A 27,422-nucleotide genomic window follows, 5' to 3' on the forward strand; every position below is an offset into this window, starting at 1 on the left:
CTCTCTTTCCTTTTTTTTTCTTTTTTTGTTTCTTTCTTTTTTTCTTTCTTTTTTCTTTTTTTTTTTACGAGTGGCATCGTGTTTGCTGTGGGAATTAACTACAGTGCAGCAAGACTTCTATGGTTATCCTGATGTCAGAGATATTTGTTTTAACTGCAGTTCAGCTCAGAACTGTCTATTTCATTGTGTGGCTTTGTTCACTAGAGTTGTTTTTGTTTGTATAGCAATTTCTGTTGCTGTGCATGAAACCTAAGTGTAAACAGAGCTAAGGTGATGCAAATGTAGCCTTTCCCCAGGAATTTATTCGGAGGTGCCCACCTGCTGCTGCTGTTGGTTAGGCTCAACAGACACTTGGAAAATACCTGCATAAGGAAGTGCTTTGTGCTCTCTGAATGCTTTGGATTTTTGCTGTCCCCTGTGTATGTGATGTGTCTGCTCACTGGCTGTGCTGTATCCAGCCAAACCAGGTTCCAGTACTGCCTGTTGCCTTGCTGTGAAGGTTTGTGTATAGGCTATATGTAGCACGGATTTGGGGGGTCTGCAGGGGTGGCCTCTGTAGGAAGAGGTAAGCCCAGTTCATATTTTTGTTTAGCAGTGGCCAGATATTTTAACCGTGGATGTGCCTGACCATTTAACTGCCTGCTAGGACTCTTCCATTTAATTGATTTCAGCAGCACATTATGTGTCACAAATGGGGAGACAGGAAAGTTTTTTTGCAAGTATTTTAAGAGTGCAAATAGTTGTTTTACTAGCATCTCTAATATATGTGCTCTTTTTAAAGCTTTGAGGTGATACATGAAGCAGAAGAGGGAGTTGATCCTAGAGAGAATTGTTGTTATTTATGCCTACATTCTGTAGCTGTAGCCAGAGATTTTGGGTTTGCATCCCCTCTGAGTGGAAGTAAAACCTAGGAAGTAGCTGGAGAGATGAGGCAGAACCAGCTACAGTTATCAACTTCACTAAGCATGCCAGCATTGGGAAAAAGAGAAATTTGGTTTTAAGGAACAGCCACCAAAGAGGTAATTAGGTTTATAAAAAGCCTAGTTTTGATATGCTGGCATATTTCCACATAACAGTGTTATAAATGCAGTGCGTGATCTATAATTACTTATTGCAACTATAGGTCTTCTTTTACATGGCAACTAAAACCGAGACAGTTGGTAAAAAAAATGAGACCCATTTTCTCCTGTATGTTTGGAGTTTCACATCCTAAAATCATTATTTCTGCAACAAATTAATATTTGCAAGGTTTTTCCATTTAGCTATTCTAACGATCCTGAATAGAAGCAGAAGGGCTTATGTGAAGGGTATTTACTTTAAGAAGCAACATGGGGATTATTTCAACTCACAATTCTTTCTTAAAATCTTAATTAATGGTTTCACACATTTTCATCATGTTAAGGGTGAAAGGCTAAGCATACTGACTCCAGAAAGAGCTAAATTGCTGTTGTACTTCTGCTGACTGTCTGCTGTGGGAATTCACTGTGTTATGTGCAGATACTGGTGAATCATTATTCATAGGGAAGTTTGAACTCTTAAAATTTCTAGAATTTATAATTGTTGAATTTAAGGAATTAGACTCTTCAAGAATACAGGGGAAGTGATTAATTGCATTTTTTATTAAACCCCTCAACTTTATTTGTATGCCTGATTGCTGTGCATTTCATTCCATTCTGATTGTGATGCTTATATCAAAAACATATTCCGTAGAATAGCGTAAATAATGTTGCCCACTAATTACTTCAGGGCTAGTTAATGAAGTATAAAGTATACATCCTTGCACATATAAAATTTTCATTTTTGAAATTGTACCTCAGAATTCATATTCCTGAAATGAAAGGAATTTGCAAGAAATGGCTTCTGTAGCTACTGGAAATGAAATAGGTAAAAAAAGGAGATATCTGTCAGGTTTCACACCAGGATCCAGGATTCTTGCTTGTGGAATGAAAACATCCCCTGCTAGTCTGACTAAGGAGCATTCAGTGTCCTTTGATAGCAAAGACCCAAGTCCAGAAAGTAAAGGATAAATAGGCAAATGCCTTTAAACCTCTTAGGGTTTTCTTGTCAGTGGTTACGTAGTGAATTATTTGTGCTACAAGAAGTGCCAAAGAGACTTTTTGAGACAAACTGAAATGCAGGGAATTGTCTCCCATACTTTGTTTTCTGTTTGCAACTAACATCTGGATGAGAAGTAGCTAGAAAAAGAGGACCTTATAGATTGAGGTGTTCCATTGCTTTATTACTTGAAACATCCTCAAAGTGCCTTTAGTGTATCTAGAAGTCTTTGTCACCTTGACTTCTTCCTTTTGCTTGCTTTCAGATATGTATATCCATAAATTGTGATGTTACATGGACATTGAAGACTTGATCATTCTGCTCCATAGCAAGGAGGATGCTGAAATTCTACAGCAGCTTTCATAGCAGCATGCTGGGCACAATATGCCAGTGCTCTGCATACCCTGCTCTTGCTTTCTCTTGGAGGTGTTTCATTTTATATTCTTAAGTAATAACCTCCTCAGGAGGCTTCTAATTACTAATGTTGCAGACTTAGAAACTGTACAGTATTAAAAGTGCATTTATTTTAGGATATCTAAAGGAAAACCAATGTTTTTCAGTCCAGATAGGTGAAGAAGGCTCTGTTTTACATGTTGTGATGCAAGCTTGGCTAGAAGCATTAGCATAGCACCAATTGCACCAGTTGATGATGTAAGCTTGGCTAGAAGAATTAGCATAGCACCAATTGCACCAGTTGCTCATTGAATCATCTCTTCCAATTAGATGTCATTATGTGTTGCCATCTTGTTCTCTGGGCCTGGTGTCATTGTGTTGCCATCTTGTTCTCTGGGCCTGGCTGTGTATTCTCTGCAAAGTGTTGCTTAACCATACCAGCATCTTACTTGCTACTATCATTGCCTTGAAGTACTGGCAGAAGGGAGAGAGAGAACAATGTGTGCCACACATCCTATGCTTTTTCCTTATGTATAGCTTCCCATTAGAGAACAACGTGTGCCACACATCCCATGCTTTTTCCTTATGTATAGCTTCCCACCAAGAACAAATCAATTATCCATCAGAGTCCAGTCTGACCATACCTCAGTCATTTATACCATTGCATTAGGAGCACCTCTCTCAAATGGCAATGCTCTTTATGTTAGAGCCCAGGACTAAAGCCAATATGGAATTTGTTACTAAAATTGTTCCATGTTCTAGCAATGTTCTTATACTAGCTCTTTTAAACTAGTTTGAAGAACTGACTCTTGCACTTTTATACCCATTTCCCCAAAGCTATAACCACAGAATGATTGTAGCACTGTTTGACTTTTCATAGCTCTATTATAGCTATAAACTGCACTAATCCCTCTTGCATTTTGCCCAGCATCTCGGTTCTGTTGCTGAATAAAATACCCTTCTTTAAGCTAAAGACAGCTGAGCAATTGGCAAAGATACTTCACAGTCCCCTGCCAATTGCTGGCAGGCAAGCAGCAAATGTTTTCCAGAGCACACAAACCAATCAGATATGATATGTGGTTATAGTAGCATTTTAATGTTAAAGCATTTTTTTTTGTCCTTAACAGCTTTTATACCTCATATCACCTTTCACAGCACATGAAAAATATCAGCTCTTAAGCTTTTAAGATTCAGGTCAGTGTTGTAGACTAACAATTTGAGATGGCAAATCCCATGTCTTTATGGGCAAAATGAGTTTTTTCAGCCCAGTTAACCAAAGCACCTCTTCAGGTGCTGAGAGCTGGTTAGCAGAACTGCTTTGCCTCTATAAGTGCACAAAATAAAACTTATTTTCAGAGAAAATGCACAACTCTAACGTGTTTATGAGGATTTCCTGTCTCTGAAAAAACATGTCTAATAGTCTACATTATCTCATGACCTAGCATTGTAAGTGCTTCCCAATGTTTTTCCTATCTTCTGTGTGTACAGTAGGGTGGAAGAAAATATGAATGAGTATGTTGGGTTTGGGTGGTAGGGGATTTTGAGAGAAGGAAGGAGGAGGCAGTAGGTGGGTGAGAAAAGATGAGGTGGTGAGAAACACACTGCATTTAAATGAAGTACTGTATTCTCCAGAGCAGGCACAGTGAGGCTATTCTACTGGCAAAAAGAGCTGTTGTTACCAGTGCTGTTAAGACCAGTTAATCCAAGGAGAGAAGTCTGACTCTGAACAGTTACTGTGCTGCCTGACCCCATCACAAGATAATATTCTGTAGCAAATGCTGTGAAGAACGTAAACGCCACAGCTTCTGTGGAGAAAAATTGGCAGGAAGGCAAGTAGAAGCAGACTGTTAGACACTTTTTACAAACTGTGCTTAGAAACCAATCTGTTCTTCTTTATTGTTCTCTGATGAAGGGATGGATTATAAGTGGTACAGACGGCCTTGAGGCCTGTGATAGTACAGTATCTGTAGCTTTTCCAGTTGGAGGCTTAAAAATTCTTAATGCTTTTTATGCAAAAAAGGGTAAGAATCCATTAAAGAAATAAATCTGAAAATGTACATGCCAAAACCTCAGGCTCAGAAGCAAATTATTATTTTATGCAGGGAAAGAAAGATTGGAAGAACAAAATTTTTAAAAAGTGTTTTTACACTTCTTTCCTGCTTTGCTTAAAGTTTGGCTAAGAAAAATATCTGAAGTTGGAAGTTTTAATATGAAAGAGATCTCTCCCATGTCATCTCCACTTCAGTCTGTCCTTAGAGTGCATGCAAAGTCAAACTTCCCAGATATGGCAGTGCACTGAATTTAGATTTTTTTTTAATTATGTCTTTATAATAGCATGTTTGTGTCCAGAATTATAAAATGTTACATGTGTTATGAGTGGTGTACAAACTCTTGTCCCACTGAGTGTATGCATGAACACAATGTTCTGCTCCATTAATAGTCCATACTCATTCCTCCAAAGTCAAATGTTTGAACAAAATATGTGGAAGCAGAGTTGAATATTGTGCCTTGGGCCTTCATCACTCTCTGCATCAGCAGAAGCAGCTTGTGCTCTCTAGTTTTGTATCATTGTACAGTTTTTGACAATGATATTTATTTGCTCTCCCTGAAACCTTCTCCTGACTGGTCTCCTACATGGTAGACAGACCAGAGGAGAAAATCTGGGAAGACCCTTGGATTCAGTCACAAAGCAGTTTTGTTTCTTTTGCTTATCTTTCTCTTTAAAAGAACATCTTGTCTCACCTTGTCTTACATGGAGACATTAAGACATTTGATTACATTAAGGCGGATAATCTGCGAAATTAATCTAAGTGGGGGAAAATGCGATGTGATTTTTGTGTGATAAACAAAAATTGCCTTGACTCAGTGGGAGGATCAGCAGGTTGGGTGACAGGGCCATCTGCTGGCACAACAACATCCCTGGGACTTCTGCTGAGAGCGACTCTACTCTGGGAGTGGTTAATGGATTGATTCTAACTCCCAAACACCAGGGACTCTGCTTAAACTACCTTTGTAAGCGGCTTCATATTTTATATTCATTCCTGACTTGGTAGCAGAACTTCTTCCTGGAAAGATAGAGAACTGTTGAAATAAATTTAAGCTCCACTTAAATGGGATGTTTGATCTGGGAGTAATATTGTCATGGATTATGCCACGCTTAAAACTATATTCTGAGAAGTATGGGTTTGCAGATGAATCAGATCAATGAGAAAAAATTAATGTTAATGCTTGCTCTCCACACAAAATGTCTACATTAGGGACATTCTGATAAAACAGAAAATCAGATTTATGGTGGACTAACATAAAGAAGCCAAATGGTCTGGTATACTAAAATAAAGTAAGATAAATTTCTTGTCTTTGATATTGAAAAGGCTTTTGCTTGTATTCTAGTTTTACAAGCATGGTGTAATCGATGCAGCATCTCAAACATAACAAGCATGTTCCTGTATGTGTGTGCTCATGTCTGCCTGTCTGTATCACTAGAAATATTATGGATTATACCTGGGAGGTTATCATCTATCCCTTTGCAAATTTATAATTAATTGCACGGAATTATAGCTGTGCATAAGAATAAATTAAGTAAACAAGATGTAAACATGCTTCTTGGTTTTGTCTTTTGAGAACCTGCAGTTTCCCTGCGAGAAGATTTTGTTGCCATAAATGTATAGGGTTCTTTAATATATGTGATCTTATGCAAACTAAAGTATGGCAGTCTGTGCTGCTTGGCAAGTGTGTCTTGCTGGTGTAACAGGGCACAAGATGGTCTCGAGCCTGTGGTAGAGCAAGGTTAGTGCTGGTTCCAGTAGTGTGTATAGCAGCTCACTTAAAGCAGTAACCCTGCTCACTCTTGTAATTACAGTAAGAGATGTGAAGCAGTAGTCACTTGCTGACACAATGACAATGTACTGTCAGCTAAAGGTATCCCCTGAGAACTTACCTGACTGCATCCCAAAGTCTTTCATCTCTAGTTTCTGATTTTTGTTGTCTCTAACAGCATATACTTCCCATAGAGAAAGCAGGTGATTATATACTGCCTAGGGGGTGTTCTGACTTTTTTGACTTCTAAACTGTTTTCCACTTTTTTTCCTCTTTGACAATTCAGCAAATGAAGTGACGGAGATGGATTTCATTACAGGTGCTTTGACTAAAATTATTTATTGCTTACCTAGTAAACCTGACCATAAATGTCATTGATTTAGAGATCCCATGAAAGCATAAACGTTAGCTAGTGATTGCCAGGAATACTACTATGTAGAAGTTATGTGTATGGAGGACTCACTTTTCTTCTAGCCAAAAGACTATGCAATAGTATTTTATATTTTCTATGGATCAGGACTATTCTGGACCAAGATTTCTTTTTTTTTTTTTTTTTTTAATCTGCTAGTTCATTCTATATTTTGACTTTCTGTTTTAGTGACTCTTCTGTCTTCTCTTGTCTGAGAAACTTCAAAGAAAATGCTAATAGTCCTAGGAAGCTAACTAGGCAGCCTGAGTCATATAGACAGAACTTCTGAGGTTCTGACCCATTGGGATAGATGGGAGACCAGGTGTGATATTGTTTCATACTCATATTTCTCTCCTACTAACTAGGCAGCCTGAGTCATACAGACAGAACTTCTGAGGTTCTGACCCGTTGGGATAGATGGGAGACCAGGTGTGGTATTGTTTCATACTCATATTTCTCTCCTGTTACTCTTTTGGCTAAATGTAAGAGCTGTCCAGTAACTGTAATTTTTTGGTAAAGTCTCATCAAATTCACTGGGGAAAAACTGTATTGTGTAGGGACATGGGATTTTATCTGCATCAGTTGTGCTCCTGATTTTCTGAGTACTGGTTTCAAATTTGTCTGTTGCCTGTTGAAGTTCTTGTTAGCACAGTGATATTAGGCTACTGCCAATATTGCCTGTGTTGTTGAACTCTGGTGTAGCTGCATTTCTTCCATGTGGCATCACTTTGGTAGGTGAAAACCTTGTTTTGTCAGTATGGGAGTAAGTAGGCTGTGGCTGTGGGTTGTTTTGGTTTTTTTTTCTGTGTGATGTATTGGGATGTGTGATGTACAGTGTGGCTATACCAATTAAAGTACTGAGTCAGGTCACTTTTATGTGAGGGTCCACAAGTTCCACAGAACTGGTTCTGTGCAGGCTATTGCAGAACTTAAGTGCAGTAAAACCTGTCCCAGCCAAGAACTGTAAAACGGTTTCTCATGAATTGGAAGAAATCTTACATTTGTAGTAAAAAGTGCAATGGAATACAATTTTCATACTGATACCCAATCTGTTTCTTTTCTGTCCTGGCATTAGCTTGAGAGCAGACAGAGCTCAGGTTACCAGGGAGGGGAGGGATCCTCAGAGCCCCAGGAGGTGGCAGGGACAGACACTCTGACAGCTGCTGAGCAAGGACTCAGTTGCTTCTAGTACCTCATCAGTGCATCAGCATCTTTATGCTGCTGTGCAACTTGATTTGCTTTTGTGTTTAGTTTTGGATGTTGATAAACACTTCTGTGCCCTTGGGTGAACAGTTTTATTTAAGGTGCAGAAATGAAGAGAAAGAGTCTGTCCTCATTTTACGTCTCTCTGTGGTTGCTGTTCACAGCAGTGATACTCAAAGGTGAGAAGACTGCTTGGTAGCTAAATATTGCATTGAGGTTTATTTTACTCAGATAGGATCTTCTGACCTGCTGTGCCTTACGTGGTTGAGCTCCAGAAGTATTTAATCTGTTTTGTTTTACTTTGTCTCACTGATGCATAGACATGTATGGCCAGAATTGCAATGATCTGTGTGAAGCTTTGATTTGTTGGGATATCTTTTTAATCAGGAAGATTTGCTTTGAACTCTGATTAGTTCAGGAAGTCACTGTGAGTCACCAGAGAGAGATGTACTCCAAAGCACTTGTTCCCTACATAGTGCCACCTGGAATTTATGCAAGTCAGTCTATAGAAAAGTGATACAGAGACTGCCTAGAGCAACTGTGATGTATAGCACAGCAAAAGTGTAGTTTAAAACTTCATGGTTTAGTGAATTATCCTTAGTGACTAAGTCTGGATAGCAAGAAGCATTTCCAAATACATGGCTTGGAAAAGATGTTGGTGCAAGGATGTGTTCATACGTCATGTAATTGCCAGTTTTTGAAGAAAAGCAGCTCAGAATTTGTCCAGGTGGTAGTTATAAAAGAAAAATACTAAGTTCTGAAAGTAGCATGAGCTTACCAGTGCTGTATTTGGGGAGATACTAAAAGTCATTAGCCTGGGAGCAAGTTTGACTTCAGACTTTGCTGAAAGTCAGTAAACTCTGCCTATGAAAGACATTGGTAAAATAAAGGTAATGATGTTTACCTTCAAAAAAGGTTTCAGTGAGTGTGAAAAGCTGACAATAGCTATTCATTTACTCCAGGTGAATGCTGTCCTTATTTGAATAGCTTCATCAGATATACTTCTGTATCTGAACTAAGGGTATTCTCCAGGATATGAATGGTAAATATAGTTATAGCAAATACTACTTGAAGCACTAGAAAGAGGATGGTTTGTGGTGCTGCTCAGTGCTTAATCTGATGTACTGAAGAAATCTGTGTTGTCTAGCTGTAGAATCAGCCAAGGGAAAATATGCTCACATGCTGTTTAATGAACTGTTTGAAGACTACTCCAATGCTCTAATACCAGTGGAAGACACAGATAAAGTACTGAATGTCACCCTTCAGATCACATTGTCCCAAATTAAAGATATGGTGAGTAAAAGTTTTCTGTTTTTCTAAAGATGTACAGAAATGTACTAGGTGTAAACCTTTTGTTTGGAGTAGGAAAAGCAGCCTTCATTTTGCTGTGACAACTTCAGGAATGCTTCCTCATGTGGGTCCTGTTCTGCAGTTCTTTGTAGATTTTTATCTGCTTGCAACACTTAAGACTTCTATTTTAAGTCTGGAAACATAGAACTGCTGAATTTTTAAGACTTCTTTTGTAGTTAGGTGTTGGTATTGCACCCTTCAGGCAATTTTTGCTGAGTTTTAAATACAGTAAATGCTTTTTCTAAGGCACAACTAATTTCTACATCAAATTCCTAAAATTAGCCTTCGGTAACTTTTTATAAATATGGTTCTGTTAGATATACTTCTAAGGCAAAAGAAAATGTGTCTGGAAGGAGAAGGGAAGAATATTTTTGTGACTTCTGAATTACAACTTCAAGGCCTCACCAAGCTTTCAGAGAATTTCTTAGCCTGTATCTGTTAGCTGTTTGGTATTCTGAAGCTTGCAGAAGGAAATTCTTAAGATACTGGGAGCCTTAGACACTGTGATTAGAGCTAGGAAGGGTGCAGGGGGAAGAAGGTTTGGACAAGAGGGAGTCCAAAAAAGTGATCTCCTGGTACAGTGTATGGGCACAGATACCTGTCTGAGAATTGCTCTTGTGGCCTATTCATATTCTGGCCTGTTTTGAGCACTACATCAAAGATCTAAAAAAAAAAAATGTTGTCTGCATCTAAGATGTGATTTTGTCACTTTCAGCTAGAAATATTTCTACATTTTTATGCAGGATGAAAGGAACCAAATTTTGTCAGCTTACTTATGGATTCGACAAAGCTGGTATGATGCATACCTCAAATGGGACAAAGATAAATATGATGGGTTGGATTCTATCAGGATTCCAAGCAATTTGGTTTGGAGGCCAGATATTGTCCTATATAACAAGTGAGTGTGGCTGTAGAAAATCAGCTTGCATATTTGAAGGAGGGAGGGGGTTGAAGGTGGAATTGACCCAGAGAGTCTGAACTTTCATCACTTTACCTTAACCTTACCTTAGCAAGGGATATGTTTGTTGTCTTAACATGTGTTGTTGATCATCTAAATATTTTGCAATAAAAGTGCAGACAAGATTTGGAGATTGATTATGCTACACAGCAGAGCTGTTCTGAGTTTTTCTGCACTGGGAATTGAATATCCTGCCAGTCTGAAGTGCTCTCTGTGGAGTTCCCTGAGGGGCTCTGGAAGATTGTCCACAAAAAGGTGGTACCTGAAGGCTGCACTCCTTGTCTGCTCTCCCAGGCCAGTAGTGACCAGCAGATTGTTTTCTTGTTTTTTTTCAATGGACTCTGTCTCCTGTTTGAGGTTAAGTTTGAAGAAGCTATGGCCAACAAATGCAACATAATTTAGCAGCACTAATGTTTGGCATTAATAGGCACTGGTACCTGTAAATAATGGTTAATAGTAAGTTCCTTCTAAAATTCAGTGTAAATATGATTTCAGAAGTGTGCTTCTAATGGTGTGACATGGTCTTCCTCCTTGCCTCTGCTTCCTTGGCCCACACTCTTAAGTTGTTGCCTGTCAATCCTGACTGTCATTTTTCTGTCTTTTAGGGCTGATGATGACTTTTCAGAACCAGTCAATACTAATGTTGTGCTGAGATATGATGGGAAAATCACTTGGGATGCACCTGCTATCACAAAGAGCTCCTGTGTAGTGGATGTGTCTTATTTTCCTTTTGACAGCCAGCAGTGCAACCTTACCTTTGGGTCCTGGACCTATAATGGTAATCAGGTAGACATCATTAATTCTCTTGACAGTGGTGACCTCTCAGACTTCGTAGAAGATGTGGAATGGGAGATTCATGGTATGCCAGCAGTTAAGAATGTCATCACTTATGGCTGCTGCTCTGAGCCTTATCCAGATGTGACCTTCACACTGATTTTGAAAAGGAAGTCATCGTTCTACATATTTAATCTGTTGCTTCCTTGCGTTTTGATCTCTTTCCTGGCCCCACTGGGATTCTATCTCCCTGCAGACTCTGGTGAAAAAGTGTCTCTGGGTGTTACTGTTCTTCTTGCTCTGACTGTGTTCCAGCTGATGGTTGCAGAGATCATGCCTCCATCTGAAAATGTACCACTGATAGGTGAGCTTTACACACTTTGTCTTTAAACGTGGCTTATTAACAGGGAAACTATATGTAATTTGTGACTTCAGGGAAGAGAAATGTTCTACATTTTAAAAACATAGTGAAATCCCTAAAAAGTGTGTAGAGTTTGTACAGGTATACTGCAGTTCTTTAAAGTTATTTTGTGTTTAAGTTATATATATGCTAGCGATTTTATATTTATTAAATATAGTTAGATATTTAGAATTATGGTATCATGCCTTGAAATAAAGCTAGTAATGGAAAACAATTTTAGAACCAACATAAGAGTGTAAGCAAGAGCTATAAGCACAAGGTCAGACTGTTTCAAGATATGTTTCTGTCAGATCCAGATGGCTGGGTGGCTTGGCTGGCACACTCACAGTTGACTTAATATCTGACAATTGCTACATTGAATTGAAATTCCTGGAAATCCATTATGCCGAAATTTAATTTACATCTGAGAGTTCAGAAGAGCTCATGAGTAATGAAAGGGACCTAGCTTCAGTCTGTTTGCTCTATTCCCTCACCATCCTTCCCAATCCCTTTGAGAGCTGGGGTCACATCACACTCGTCTGTGATGGATCCTGTGCCATTGCTGCCAGCCCTTGCTTTTTCTGCAGAGGCTGCAGAGCAGCAGAGAAGGGCTGGGAGCTGCCTCTTTTCACAGGCACAAGGCACAATAGGTTGGTTATCTTGGTCGACCATGTACTTCAGTTGTGAAAAGCAAGGGCAGAGGAGCACAGCTTGTATTGGCTTCAGCTCACCACCCTTCAGCTCTGTCCTGGCCCCTTAGCTGTCAGCACACTCCCTGTGGATGCCAGCAAGGTCTGGATATTCACTGGCCTGTGGGAGTGTGAAGGCATCCATCTGCTGGGGTGGGGTGCATCAATAGCTCCAACAAAGCACTATCATCACTGTTGTTAATATGTGGGGAAGAGGGATTTCCAATATGCCACGTGAAGCCATCAACACTGGGATTTTGCAGGCACTAGAAAAAGAGCAAAGCTCCTGACAAACATTTTTGAGCCACTTTCTAAATGGGTGTGTTTTAAGAAGTAAGAGGCTTTGGCTTGCAAATATTTACTATGCTAATACAATAGTCATTTAATCATCTGATAAAGGCATGCCAGTAATGAGATTTTATTTTAATGGCTTTAATCTTTGTTTTTAAGGAGTATATTAAGTGTGATCTCAATACAGAGAATTGGGGTGATCAAAAATTTGTTTCACTTGTATTTATGCTTAGCAGTATGTTGTGACATTGTTATTTCTCACTGAATTTTTTTTATTAGGGTAGCATCTGTAATCTGATTTTGTGTTCCAGGAAAGTATTACATAGCAACGATGACGATGATCACAGCTTCCACTGCACTGACCATCATCATCATGAATCTCCATCACTGTGGCTCAGAAGCAAAGCCTGTTCCCCAATGGGCTAAGGTGGTTATTTTGGACTACATGTCAAAAATCTTTTTTGTTTATGATGTGGGTGAAAACTGCACAAGTCCAAAGAGAGAGAAGGAAGAAGAACATAAGTTAGAGGGGGACGATGAGTGTCGGAGGAGGCACAAAGAGGTAAGAAGTCCTCATTCCAGTAGGTATGATGACTGTAATCTCAAGGAGAAGTTCAATGGAAACTTGAATAAAAGCTATGGTGTTCATGGTGAAAATGTTAGGGGAACTGTTAATTGCTGTTCCTGTTACAAAATGCTGATTAAAAATATCGAGTATATTGCTAATTGTGTTCGAGATCATAAAGCAAACCGAGCCAAAGGAATTGAGTGGAAAAAGGTTGCAAAAGTGATGGACAGGTTTTTCATGTGGATTTTCTTTATCATGGTGTTTTTCATGAGCGTGCTGATCATTGGGAAAGCAGCTTAACTGACAATGAAAAATTTGTAAATCTGAACATACTGGGCTAGTTTTTTTCAGTGGAGTTTCAGGACAGGGCTGCTTTTGAGATCCTTGTCTTGCATTCCGTAACAATAAACAAACTGATTCTGTAGGCTGTGATAGTGTGTTGAAACATTGCATAACTGAGGACTTTGTTGGTCCTTTTTGTATGGGAGTGCAGCCCTGATGAGGCTGCAGGGTAAGCACTCTGTGTTCCTCCTTGATGGGTGGTGGCCATGACTTCAGGCTATTGTCTTGCATAACAATAAACAAACTGATTCTGTAGGCTGTGATAGTGTGTTGAAACATTGCATAACTGAGGACTTTGTTGGTCCTTTTTGTATGGGAGTGCAGCCCTGATGAGGCTGCAGGGTAAGCACTCTGTGTTCCTCCTTGATGGGTGGTGGCCATGACTTCAGGCTAAATGGGCCAGAGCATTTCATCAGTGGAACAGACAGCCTAGCAGGGAGCACCGTGTTCACAGGGGCTGTGATAGTGTGTTGAAACATTGCATAACTGAGGACTTTGTTGGTCCTTTTTGTATGGGAGTGCAGCCCTGATGAGGCTGCAGGGTAAGCACTCTGTGTTCCTCCTTGATGGGTGGTGGCCATGACTTCAGGCTAAATGGGCCAGAGCATTTCATCAGTGGAACAGACAGCCTAGCAGGGAGCACCGTGTTCACAGGGCTGTATCTCTGCACCTTGTAACTTGATCAGCCCTTTCTTTCTCCCAGGGGAAAAAAAAAAAGTGTATTTGTGACATACTGGCATTTTCTGGAAATCATCCCTTCTTGGCATTGCCTTTTTTCCTTTTCTTTTAGCTTGTCTTCTTAAATCATGTTTTTGTTATGGCTCACTTATCACTGTTGCTATCACTTAATAGGCTCTACAAGTCTATCTGCTGTGACTTTCATTTCTAATACAACTGAGCTTATGAATATGGTGACTACCTTGGTCTTCCACTTTATCATTTCTTGATGATGAATATTATGCTATTGTCAGCATGGTAAGCCAGGTTCCCAGGACTTCCTCACTGAGGCAGAGAGCCTCTCTTCAATTCTTTCTCTTGAGCCTAATAATAGGAAAATCTCCTGTCCTTCTTACGTGTCTCATTCCCCTTGGCATTTATGCAAGATGGGCCTTTAAATGCTACTTGAGACTGCTAAAGTAGGAGGCTGTGACTTTTGTCTCTGATCATTGTATTTACCTTCACCAGAGTTCACCCTATGTGTCCCTTGTCCATTCTTACATGCTCCTTAATACTTAATTTTTAAACTGTTTACAGGCATGCCAAGTTTGCTCTGTGCATTACTTACCACAAAAACATGATCTTATAGGTTCATTAAAGTAGTGCCATAATCAACACTCCTTGCTCAACACCTTAGTACTTACATGTATGCTAATGTGTTTGTTTGCTGACAACACCAAAAACTCCTCTTCTGTGTGTTAATTTCTGCTAACCCTTTCAGAGTAATAGAGCTCTGGAGGATGTGTCTTGTAGTAAAGTGAGAAACCAGTACCCCAGGCATGGCCATGGCAAATAAATTGCTTTTACAAAGCACCCTGAACTTTGAAACCATGACATTCTAGATGCAGTGGGAGAGGCAGAATGACACTGTAATGGATCCCAGTCAAAAGTTCATGTGATAAAACTAATTTTCACAATTGTTGCAGTTAATAGGAGCATACTTGTGAATCAGTAACTTGAGAGCAAGGAGCCAAAATGGTAAAGTGATGCAGTTGTTATGCCCAAATTTATTGGAAGAAAGGGGATTGTTGTTTTTATTATGATGATGTAAATGATGTGTTGAATTGCTAATGGCAGGTTTTCTTTTGTGTGGAATAATTAATGCTGTAAGCTTATCTGGATTCTCATACATAATGCAAGACTTAAAGTCCAGGTTTTAATGTAAAGTTAAACTGGGTGTCTAGCCAAGAATAAACTCAGTATGTGGAAAAAGTCTCAAGTGTGTTCCTTGTGTTTTATCAGTTCCCAGTCAACCCAGGTAACATTGAATAGTGCTTTTAGAGGACAAGCTGTTCATTTTCATTCACTGTGCAGAAAAGTGGTTGCACCACTGCCATGCAGTTCAGGGTTTGGCACTTACACTGCCTGTGTGAGGAAACTGATTTGCTCTTTGTTGTGGAAAAAATATTGTTTGTAAAGTTGAGGGAGCAAAGTATTTAAAGATAAGGGTAAAATATTCAGAACATGAATCTTCAGCATGAAAAACTCACGTCCAAGGGTTTGTTCAAGGCTTATTGGTGGCATAAGGAGTTACTGTCCAGTCTCTTACAATATAGGAACTGGCCACATGAAATGCACACAGTATGTGACAGTGGAGGAGTCTACAATATATGAGAAGGCTGAGGAGCTCTTTGCAATAGGATTGGTGAATGCTGAAAGACTATATGGATTTAAAGACTTAGAGGAAAAACAGGGAAGAAAAATCTATTGGCATACTTCCAAAAAACAGTCACAAAGAGGTGAAAGGTGGAACAGTATTTTAAGAATTCATGATGGCCTGTTCTTCTTCAGTGCTCTTCACCCCACCGGTGACACCCATTGGAGGCCACTTCCAGGTTTAGACAGACTTTTAGTTTGACTCAGAATATCTTTCTTAGATATTCAGATTGTGCCTGTGCCATTCTGTTTAAAACAAAGTGCTGCAGTTGTGGACTTCCCACGTGTAAGGGAAGGTTTGCCAGCACAGGTATATCATGGGCCTCTATCATGCTGGTGCTTTACAGTATGCTGCATGCTTGGGTGAAATCATACTTTGCACTTGCCTAGTATTTTTTATGTGAAGATGTTATGGTACTAAAGAAGTCTTTTCCTTACAAAAATATGATTTGAAAAATAGTCCTAGCTATTTGAAGTTAGTAACTATTTTATTTGCTTTTTAATTATTTTGTTATCCTTTTCTTTGGATCTCCAAGTGTTTTTCTTCCTTTGTTTACATATGATGATTGTTCTTGCTCTTGTAAGAAAAACTTTTCTGGTTTTAGTTCATAAGAGCCCTGGATTTGCTTAAGATTGTGAGTAGCAGATGATGGGTGCCAGTGGAAGTTGTGAAGCCTCATGCTAGGACCCAGAGAGTCACATCTTTGGACTTGATAATTTTCTGGGTTAAAAACCATAATGTGATGCTGCATGGCCATGATTCTAGTGACAAGGTTGTCCCAAGGATCATGCTACTGTAGCCATACAAGGGCTACCTGGTTTAAAGCTAGCTCAGGAGTTTCTAACTAAACTGTAGGGGCTGTAGCCTAAGTGTCCCTCCAAGATCTTAATGTTTACAGAATCAGAGAATCATTTAGGTTGAAAAAGACCTCTGAGATCACAGAGTCCACCCTTTGATCACCAAGTTTGTCAACTAGACCATGGCACTAAGTGCCATGTCTGGTCATTTCTTGAACAGCTCCAGGGATGGCGACTCCACCACCTCCCTGGGCAGTTCATTCCAATGCTTGACAATCCTTTCCTTGAAGAAATTCCTCTGATGTCCAGCCTGAACCTCCCCTGATGCAACTTCACTCCATGTCCTCTAATCGTGTTGTCCTGATTTCACTCCATGTCCTCTAATCGTGTTGTTTGTATCTCTGTCCTGTAGTTTGTATATCTCTGTATTTAGCTATTTCAGCAAGAAGAAACCTGCTCTAAATCAGCCAAGTGTGTTAGCAGGCAGAACTGTATGTGACAGCTTTAGTGCTGCCTGGAGACAGGACTGTTTAATCTAATTCTGTCTGTCTTGGTCTTTTCCTATTTCACTCCATGTCCTCTAATCGTGTTGTTTGTATCTCTGTCCTGTAGTTTGTATATCTCTGTATTTAGCTATTTCAGCAAGAAGAAACCTGCTCTAAATCAGCCAAGTGTGTTAGCAGGCAGAACTGTATGTGACAGCTTTAGTGCTGCCTGGAGACAGGACTGTTTAATCTAATTCTGTCTGTCTTGGTCTTTTCCTCTTTTCTTTGTGTGTCTCATGCCCAGATCCAGTAATCTTTGAGGAAGATTAAATCCAGAAATGATGAATGACTATGATTATAGTAATGGAAAAATAGCTATTTATGCACTTGTCTGAGTAACTCTGCAGGCTTAATAGGAAGGCAGCAGGGTGACTTTATATTTACCAAGGAGGACAATGATGCTCTAAAAATACTGTTTCAGATCTGTGTGCTGCAGAGGCCTTTGAGGAATGAACTGACAGATTCTTTTGTTGTATCATCTCTTGGCAGAGAGATCACCTCTTCTCTCTTGTATTGAGTCATTGCAGTGTTAAAATGAGGAGAAATATAAGCTGTCTCCTGTGATGCCTTCACTGCTCTCTTCGCAAGCAGGATTACAGAGCTGAAGATGATGTGTGATGGGATGTTGGGGTGTTGAATTTCCAACAGTGTAGAAAGGTAGGAAAGGCCCTGTCCTAACCTAGGAAGTCAGTTTCTGCTTGTGCAAATTGCAGCCTGAGACTGCCAGCGAGTCCAACGCAGCTCCACTTTCTCACAGAGGGTTGGTAGCTTCCTCCATAGGAGGCCTGACATGGGTCACAGCTATTTTAAGTGTATTCTCCTGTCCTTCAGGTTTTGCCTATTTTGTTTAGCATTTTAATGTTCTAGGTGACTGCCAACAAGATATCTGTAGTGAATGAAAGTTGTGTTGCTTTTATCTAGTGTTTTTAGCATAGCTGGAAACAGAATGGTGATCAAGAGACAATCTCTTTCCTCATAGCTAAAGGACAACAGTTTATGAAAAGCTTTATGAATAAGACTAAACATTAACACCACAAACTCAAGGGTAAACTGGATTCTTGCCCCATTGCACCGAAACAGGAGTGGAGTGCAAGTGAGCTCAGGGCTGTGTTGTTCAGGTATGGGCAAAACTTAGCCACCTTCAGGTACTCTGCCTCAGTTCTGCTTTTGAATGCCATGTTCTCTACCCTGCAGAGGTTATTTGAACTGTAACAAATAGTGTTTCTCAAGACCATGGTCAAAGTGGAGTGGGCTGGACAAGTGTCTGTTTAGCACAGCACCCTTGAGCTGCATGAATACTAGTTGTGCTTCAAACTAGCAAGTTTTGTGTCTGTAGGAGCATCACACTGGAATCCTAGGTTCCTGAGGCATCAGCAGCAAACCAGTCGAGGTCCTGCCACCAGGGGAGGGGAGGTGAGGTGAAAGGTGGTGGCAAGAATGAGTTCAGGGCCCAGGTGTCTCTGGCATGAAAGCACCTTCAAAAGCTCCTCCTGTGGAGTTAGTTCCTCACCTAAGTCCCGAGACCTCTAGGGGTCATACAAGTGCTGTTGTAGTTTCTGGGGTGCTTCAAGGCCGTGCTTGTAGGCAATTTTTTAATGATAAGGGGAAAAAAAAAGGGCTCTTAACCCTAAATGTGCTGTTTTCTCCAAGACGCAACAAGTGATGTAGCCTTTGTGTCCTGTTAGCACAGTTGTTCCTGTCATTGTCTTCTTAAGGACTAAGTAAATGAAGAATTCTATCCCATGGGCAAGTGCAAAAAGTACTGTTCTGAAAGGCTTAATCAGTGCTTACTCAGAAACCATGCTTTAATTTGTAGTGTGACCCATGGGCTCACAGTCTTAGGAACAGAGCTGATTTGAGGTAGTCTATTAGTCCTCGAAGTGCTGCAAATTGAAGGCATCATGAGCAGTGGAGGTTGGCCCTACACCTGGTCAGGATAGTCTGGAATATTGCTGGGTCTAAGAGAAAATGCCTGCTGGAGGCATTGTGTGCTGTGGCAGGAGGAGCTGGAGCTCTTGGCCAGGCTGTGAAGTTCCCCATAGCAGCCCTCACAGTGTTGTGCTTTGCATGGGTAACTAGAAAGGTGTCAGTAACACATCAATGTTTTGGCTCCTGAGGAGCAGCACTCCACAGCATCAAAGCTGTCTCTCCAACATTCCCCCTCCCCAGTAGGCTGGGGGTGGGCACAGTCTTGGGAAGGGACAAAGCCAGGACAGCTGACCCACTGACCAAAGGAATATTCCATCCCATATGACATCTGCTCAGCTATAAAAGCTATGAGAAAGGAGGAAGCAGAGTGGGGGTGGTGATATTTTTCTTCTGTAGCAACTGCTATGTGTACTGAAGCCATATTTCTGGGAAGTGACTGGAGATCACCTTCTGATGGGATGTAGAGAATTAATCTTTGGTTTTCCTTTTTCTTGTAGCTTGCAAGCACCTTATGGTTTTGTTCAGGTTTTTTTGTAGGATGTGTGAATAATTTGCTCCAGGTGGGGGTGAATACAAGACAGAACAGAGTGATACTGGGTTTTTATTCACTGTCTTCTGTGTTTAGAGGGGTTACTTAGCTAGGACAGTGTGCACTTTTAGTGGTTTCCCTATTGCTTTCACTTAATGACTGTAACTTCTTTTCTTTCAAAACTGAGCTTTTATTGACAAGATTAGAGGTGGGACTTGTAGAAATAGAGCACTGTGCTAGAATAGCTGCTTTGGTTAAGCTCTGGGTCCTGCTGAGTCTGCTGGCACCCATGAGTTCTTCATGCCCCAGGAGCAGGAACACACTTTGGAGGTGTCCCAAAAGTATGTTGGGCTCACCTACAGCTCTGCAGTTCTTACGTGTTGACCCTTCAGGTGTGCCCAGGTGTTACTGCTAAACAAACAAACAGACAAAGATTTCTCTTAAAATGGTTAAAATCTGCTGGGAAAGGAAATAGAGAATTCATTTAATCCAAGAAGAGCTGTGGTGGGCAGGGTGTGCCCAACGAAATGCAGCTTCATTAGCTTTTTACCTGGTACATGAGCCTCCCCTCTTTTTATCACACCTATGGATTATGCTGTCTCATTGTAAGTAAGATTTCTCCAAAGAGCAGCTTTATCTATACCAAGTAATTCACCTAATTGCATGCTATTGAGAGAAAAGGGTTTAACTCTGGTACCAAGCTATAAGTTCCAAGGATCATTGCAAAACTAGGTGAAAAAGTATCTTATCAAAGATCTATATAGTCACTTGTAGTTTGCTTTTGTTCTCCTAAACACTGTCCAACAACTCTGGATCCTGTGTGAAATAAGTGCATTTAATTTTATGACCTTGGTATATAGCAACTGATGTTTTGCAAACCTTCTGAGAAGATCAGTGCTAATACCTTTCTCTGCTGTTGGGTGTAGCACAGCCTGGCTTCTGTCTTGGCTCTTTTGCTTCAACCTCATTGAGTTAAATGCCAGAAATTTATTACATGCTTTCTATCTTGGTTAATTTTTTCAGCCTCTAAATCTACTAATTGCCATTTGTAAATTTCCTGGTGGTAAAGGTCACAAAGATAAACTGGCCCCTATTAACCTCTTGGTACATCTCAGGTTATGAAAGGTGGTGTTGAAGTCTGCTGATTAAATTAATTACTCTTCTTAGGTTTCATCATAAAGAAAGTCTCTTTTGCCATTGTAGTTCACTTCCATCCAGTTTTTGCACAATATCTCAGAGGCTCCTAACCCAACTCTGACTTTACTGGGATGCAATCAGATGGTAGAAACAGCTTTGCCAAATGGAGACCTGGTCCTGAACCATGTTTTGCATAGCTGCCTTCCCCTGCTTCATGAGACTGGAAGCCATGCTGTTGCTTTTGTTTTCTCTCTAAATTTTCCTCCTCTGCAAGAAACATCTCCAGGCTGATGAAATTAGAGCAAAGCCTGAGAATAAGACAATGCCATTGAACCAGTACTCAGTGTTCATTCTAGCCCCTGCAGACAACTCACTCATCGAAGTGTATGTTTCTGAGTGTCAGATAATGCTTTCCAAAGCTATATCTGAGCGCAAATAGGGAATCCAATACCCTAAACTGACCTGTTCCTGTTCGAGGGAAGAGAATGCCCCTGTCCCTTCTGCTTACCTCTGCCAAAGTGGTCCTTCCTGTGTTTTATCACCAGGTGCAGCATAGCAAAGGAGGCATTGCAGCTTTTCTGGGGCTGTTGCAGTGTAGCTGGTCATGGTGATGTGCTGACACTTCCTGAAGTTTATAAAGCTCTCCAGAGCAGCTGTAGCAGAGAAGACCACTACCTGCAGAGGTAATCAGCCCAGGGACATCTCAACTAGATTATCTCTATCCTCTTTATGCTCTGGGTTTCCTAAGTACTAGCATCACAGCCTTGCCTTTCCTGCCAAGAGCATCTCCAAGGCAGTTACAGTATGTCCATTACATCTGCTCTATTTCTGACAGCTGTCAGGCTGTATTCCTAACCAGTACAGTGTTCAGGCATGATCTGAATAGCCTGAACATCTCTGGCAAACCCTGGCACTGAAGTTGCCATCTACCTGCCAATACAAATCACTTTCTGCAACACTGGGGATGTTGTAAGCTTTAATTGTACCTGTGAATAGTGTTGCTGCTATTTCTTCATATGCTAATCTTGAATTGCCTTGTGGAAAGTAGCTCGTCCATCCATAACTCCTTCCTTAAAACCAATGGCTCAAGATGAAATTTTCAAGGGCACATTGCTCTGAGTTTAGTGTCTCAAAAAATGAGACAGACTGAGGGCTAAATCTTCAGAATTGTGGAGGAGCCACTGCTGGATGGGTCAGCTTGTCAGAGTAAAACACTGATTGTCTGCCACAGTTTCCAAAGGTGAATGTTCCTTTTCACCTTCCCCATAGTGAGACATTATTCTCCTTCTATATTTGAGGTCCAGGAAAGTCACGTATAGCTTAAATGGAAGCCACTGTATGACTGAAAGTAAGGGGAATGTACAGAGTACCTATGCAAAATAAAAAGGTAGTGTGGGTGATTGACCTGCCTTCAGTTTCATTTGAGAGAGAGAACTTGTCTGTTGACAGTTAGTAAATAAATAGAAAACACACTCAGCTGCAGAAATCCCATGAGCTGGGAGAGCCTGGAGGCTGAAGGAGTGCTTCCAGAGGCACAGTAGATGAACTTGCCCTGTTCTCTCTCCCCTGTCTATTGACTTCTGCCATTGCTGGACACTAAATCTTGAGCCAAATGGATCCTACATCAGACTCACACAGATGCCCCTAAGTGCTGACTGTGCAGCTGTTTCTTCTACACCACTCCTCTTGGGCTACTTCAAAATACCATCTTCCCTCTTAGCATTCCTGGTAATAGCAAGCAAGCTTTGCAGTTTGGGCTGAACAAGTGTAGAAACAAGAGTTTAAAGTAGTCACAGTTGTCTGTGTTCTGGCAAACCTCCCCACCCCCCAAACTACGTTGGACCAGAACAGCCATTGCAGGAGGCTCCTCATCGTGGGAATGTCCAACCAAAAATCAAAATTTCACACAAGCAGTTGCTTTGGCAACAGCCTGCTAGCAAGCTGTCATCCAGCAAGCTGCCAGAGTAAGTCTTCCTACCAAGTGGGGAGGTGTTGGCAGCTCAAACCCACAGGACCAGAAGTGATGGGCCAGGGCTGCAGTACGGGGGCTGACGTTGTGGCTGCCCAATGCAGCATTGCTTGCTCAATGCATGTGTCTGTCCTCTTTGGGATGCAGCTCAAGTGGATGCCTCTGAACAGCTTTTTGGCAGAAATCTTACAATGGTTTGCCCAGCTTTATCATTTGCTAGCTCTTGTATCAGTATATCCTTGACACGGAGCCTTTTATGTCAATTTAAATGCATCTATTTCTAGCTTTCATCCGTTTGAGCCTCTTATGCCAGCTGCTAGTTGTCCAAAAGTTGCTTTCTTACTAGAAAATGATAATCTGCTTTATTTACCCTTCAATTAGAGATATTAGCTTATTTGGATCTGGCTTTTATTTTGGATCAATAGATCCTACAACAGTCATCAAAAGCTTTTGTTCCTTCTGATCAAAGTGGAGAAGAAAAATGTAGAGAATCACCTCTATTTTCCTTAGCATTCCTCTGCTTTTTGAGAAGAGCCCCTTTCCTTGTCTGTTCTCTCTTCTCCACCCTCTCAAGCCTCATCTACTATTAAATCATATCTCTTGGGTTGCTATTATCTTCTTGGTACAGGCAAAGCCCTAATTACACTGAATTTCTGTATTATAAACACTGGGCAGCAGTGCCTTAGCCAGCCCTGCCATTTCTGGAGTGAAATAGCTGCTTGCATAAAGCTGCCCTTTGTTTTCCTTGTTGACCTCTTGCAGGTTTTTCCACTCTGCCTTCACTTTTTTCCTTCCCCCTTCTGCTTTCATTAAAGGAGTAGCTTTCATCTTTTGTTTCGGGAGGTGTGTGTTCCCATGCGCACTCATGTGCTGGCCCTTTTGTGCTGCTTTCACGTCAAACTCAACAAAAGTGGAAAACTTGCTGGGAACAAGACCTGAGACCTCTAAGCCCTTCCAACCCCATGACATTGTTCTGCCTGTTTTACTGGGGTTGTAATGTCAGACTGCAAGGAAAAACATTCTGGAAATGCATGTAGATACAATTCTGTCAGATAATGACTATACTTCCATCCCTTTTACTCATTTTGGGGCTTATTGATTGACTAATTAAAAATAGGTAACAACTAATTTTTTTTTTAAAAAAAGAAAGAAAAAGAGAAATGACTGTTCTGGTGAGACTAGAATCAACAATGGGAAAATGTAGAGGGACTCTGGGAAAGCTTGTCAAGCTTAATTTATAATAATGCTTTTAAGTTTATAATTGCACTATCAGAAGGCTGTTCTGAAATATCTTTCTGGCAGGCATGTTCCCTCTTTTTCCCAACAAAATGGGTGGTGCCAGAATGTTTTAGTAGTCTCTTCTTAAAGACTTGTCATGAAGTATACAAAGTCACTGAGTTGTGAGTATTTAAGACTGTGTGATTGATCATCTTATACAGGCTGTTTCAGGGTGTTCCTAAGTTTTGTCAAAGCCAAATTCTAAAATGTTTCTTGGTAGGAATTTTCCATAGCTGTGGTAAGATGAGAAGAAAATGTTTCTATGCAGGTGCATTATGATATACTAGGCAAATCAGACCTGCAGAAGAGTGATGGCACAGGAAGTCTGTTTACCCTTTGATTTTCATTAATATTTTTGTCTGTTCTTTGTTTAGAGGCAATGGAGCTTCTGTGGCTCACAATAGCCAGGGCAGCTCTCCCCATGCCCTTCCCTGTTTGCAGACATGAAAACCCATTTCTCAAGGGAACTGGAGGTAAACCTCTTAAAGGTGAGGGGGTGATTGTGGTGTCTGAGGGAGTGCTGCCATGGGTAGGATCCTGAGACCACAGCAGGGGAAAGCTGTGTGGAACAGCACTCAGACCAACACTGCAAGAGCTTTGGGTTCTTGATCCTTCTCTCACTGATGGCATTTGCTGCTGGCCCTGTGGCCCCTCCTCAGCCCGGAGGAGATGCGTAACAGCATTGCACAAGCAGCAGAAAAGAGTCAGGAGAACAGATGAGGAGGCTGGTGGAGCAAGCCCTGGGGCAAACACAGCTGGCAAGGGGTGTGGGACCACGCTGGGCCCAAGAGTTATCTTTGGAAGAATCCTACTCAAGAATAAATGGGAATAGGAGAGCTGCCCGTTCATAAAAAATGGCAGGAAATATTGGGGCTGAGCAGCAGCAACAGCCTGATGGGAAGAGTCACAGTGCAGCATGGCACTGCCCTGTTTAATCTACAAGGTGTTTTCTGAGCTTTCACACTGCTCTGCTGTGCCATGCTCACCTGCCCAGGGCATTGCTAGGTGTTCTGCCACTGTGCTCTCCCTGTGGATGGAGGCAGGATGAGGCAGAGCAGATGCTGGGCTGATCCTGCAGAGCTCCTGTGGGCTGCACAGCTCACCCCTCTATCTGTGCCAGCACACAGGTTCATGTGGGGACGTGGCAGAAGCTGAGCCTGGTTAAACACAAGCCCTCGCTCCTCCCCTTTGGCCCATCCTGGCCTGTGGGGCTGATGGAGCCAGACTGGGGCTGGCAGCAGTTCTCTGAGGATGGTTGCTGGTGCTTGGGGTGTGTGGCTCACAGGTCAAAGCTGAGCGAGCTCCAGTCTGGAAACCTGGATGTCATTCTCTCATAGCACCTGACATGAAAAGCCTTGCTTAGCCTGTACAGCTGGCATGTTCCAGGGGATAGCAGTAGTGCTTTTCAGCTTTAGCTGTTATCTTGCTTAGGCCAATGTTTCCATGGATTGAGCAGACTGTAACAAAAAGCTGTTTAAATAATCAGACTCATGTTGCCTTAAAGAAGATATTGGTACGTGTTAGCATGTGGGAGTGCAGCCAAACAGGAAAAAAACCAGAAGCAAAATGCCATAGTTCTCAGAAATCAGTGGGCATGCCACCCTTGGTGCTGGAGAAGACAATCCCCAGTGAGTGGCACTCTGACAAGAGCTATCACACCCGTCACTGCAGGGCAGTTCTCTGTGGTAACAGAAAAATGAGTGTGTACTCTCTGGACCATGCTGGGGATGACTCATAGCCATGGTCTCCAGAGTTTCTTGCACATCTTCTATTTCCATTAACATTTTCCCAGCCTGTGTCCTAATCTCAGCTGACAATGCTGACTAACCATTTCCTTGCCCAAGGATGCTCCCCTACTCATAACCTAGCCTACAGTGTCTACAGTGATGCTCCATCAGGAGGGGGTTGCTGAGTTTACTCTGGCCTCTCCACACATGCTCCTCTCCAGGAGCATGTTCCCAATCCAGGATGGTGCTAGACCTGTGCCTCTGGTTGGTCTGAACCAGCTTTCCCCATCACAGGACAGCAGAGTGCCCGGCTCACCGGGCACCCAGCTGGCATTTCAAAGTTGATGATATTCTGATACTAGCAAAAATTATAAAGCTTGTTGTTTTCCAGAGTGATAAGGCATTAATCAACTTCTGTCATCTTATGTGTGGGTAATTGCTGCTGCTTTAGCTCAAAAAGCAGTTGGCTTTTGAAAAATTGTATTCATACTCTGATTGCAAAAGCAAATGATGGTCAATCCTCACCTGCAGTGAGCTGATATGGCCCTAAATGGGAGAGGGAGAAACAGTGAAGCTTACTGACAGTTTTCAAGCTAGGGAAGGGTATTTGGTCATGAACAGCTGCCCTGTCACAGCCTTCCCCATGTTAAACCACTCTGTTGGTTTTGTTGGGTTTTTTTCCCTCTTGTGGGCAAATCATTTACTGTAATTTAACGATCACAACCACATGAAATTCACTTCCTTGTGGTAAAAAAAAAAATTAAGAAAAAAAAGAAAAAAAGGATTAAATATCTCAGTTTATCTTTCCACATAAGTCACATGGCCAGAGCTGGTTGTAAAATGCTGAAAAACTAGTTTGAGGTGTAGCCAGTGCCAAGTGCTGTACATTTCCGTATTCTCCCTCCCCTCCTATTGCTCGCAGAGATGTCACAGAAAGACAAGGAAGTTTGTTTTCTCAGGGAGTGGATTTTTTAAAATATAAATTTAAAGTGCCATCTATTATTCTAAAATCTAATCCTTGGTGCTGTTCCTAGTCTCAACTCCTAAAGGAGCAGCCTGACAATGCAAGCCAAAATGTGTAACTAAGTCATTTAACCAAAGAGTGTCTCAAAACCCCCCACATGCTGCAGGGAGTGGGGCCAGGTTTCAGTCACCCTGGTGAAATTAAGAAATGTTAGGTGAGCTCAGCAGGAGACCCTTGTGCAGCACATTGCCTTTTGTGAAAATAGCAATGCAAGTCCATGTGTTTTGGGGGTATCTCTGCACCCCTTGGAGCCAGGCACGGGGCTTGGGCAAAGGCAAGGTGAAGGTGGCTGAACCTGGTGAAAACCTGCCTGCCAGGAATGCTGAGGGGGTTGGTGAGTTAGATCAGAGTTTGGAAATTTGGCTCCTGAGTAAGGGTGATGGGTGTAAAGGAGTTTGGGACTCAGTACAGTGCTAAACAGAACATGATTTTTCTTCCCAACTACAAATTATAACAGATTGCCATGATTTTTTTTTTCCTGTGCACAGTAGCTCATGTTGGCCGTGCTGGAAGCAGCTCCTGGGGGTTCACTGCTCCAGAGCTCTGGATTGGAGCTAACCCAGCAGCCAGTGAGCTCTCATTGACTGGTTTTGGGTGGTGGCAGTGTTTGTGAGGACAGGAGGCATGCTGACACCTTGCTCAGCTGAAGTCTTTGTTACTGTAAAGCTTCAGCAGAAGCACATATTTGTAGGTGAAACTCAGCGCTGGTGTGGGACCCAGCCTGAGATCTGTGCTCTGCTGAAATCCTTTTCTCCTTCATGTGAGAAAACTACAGGAAAATACATTGTTAATTTGAGTGTAACAACGACTTTATTGACACTGCTGAAATCCTTTTCTCCATGTGAGAAAACTACAGGAAAATACA

The 27,422-nt window shown here is 41.4% G+C and overlaps 1 protein-coding gene across 1 annotated transcript; it reads left to right on the plus strand.

Moving 5' to 3' along the window:
- Positions 1-7,985: 7,985 nt before the first annotated feature.
- Positions 7,986-13,206, plus strand: CHRNA9 (cholinergic receptor, nicotinic, alpha 9 (neuronal)). Its single transcript, XM_009074394.1, has 5 exons — positions 7,986-8,055; positions 9,024-9,169; positions 9,970-10,124; positions 10,790-11,322; positions 12,650-13,206. The coding sequence occupies exons 1-5, from the start codon at positions 7,986-7,988 to the stop codon at positions 13,204-13,206; spliced, it is 1,461 nt and encodes a 486-aa protein (XP_009072642.1).
- Positions 13,207-27,422: the final 14,216 nt, after the last annotated feature.

The sequence above is a fragment of the Acanthisitta chloris genome, unplaced genomic scaffold (assembly GCF_000695815.1).
Source record: "Acanthisitta chloris isolate BGI_N310 unplaced genomic scaffold, ASM69581v1 scaffold9415, whole genome shotgun sequence".
Classification (NCBI taxonomy): domain Eukaryota; kingdom Metazoa; phylum Chordata; class Aves; order Passeriformes; family Acanthisittidae; genus Acanthisitta; species Acanthisitta chloris.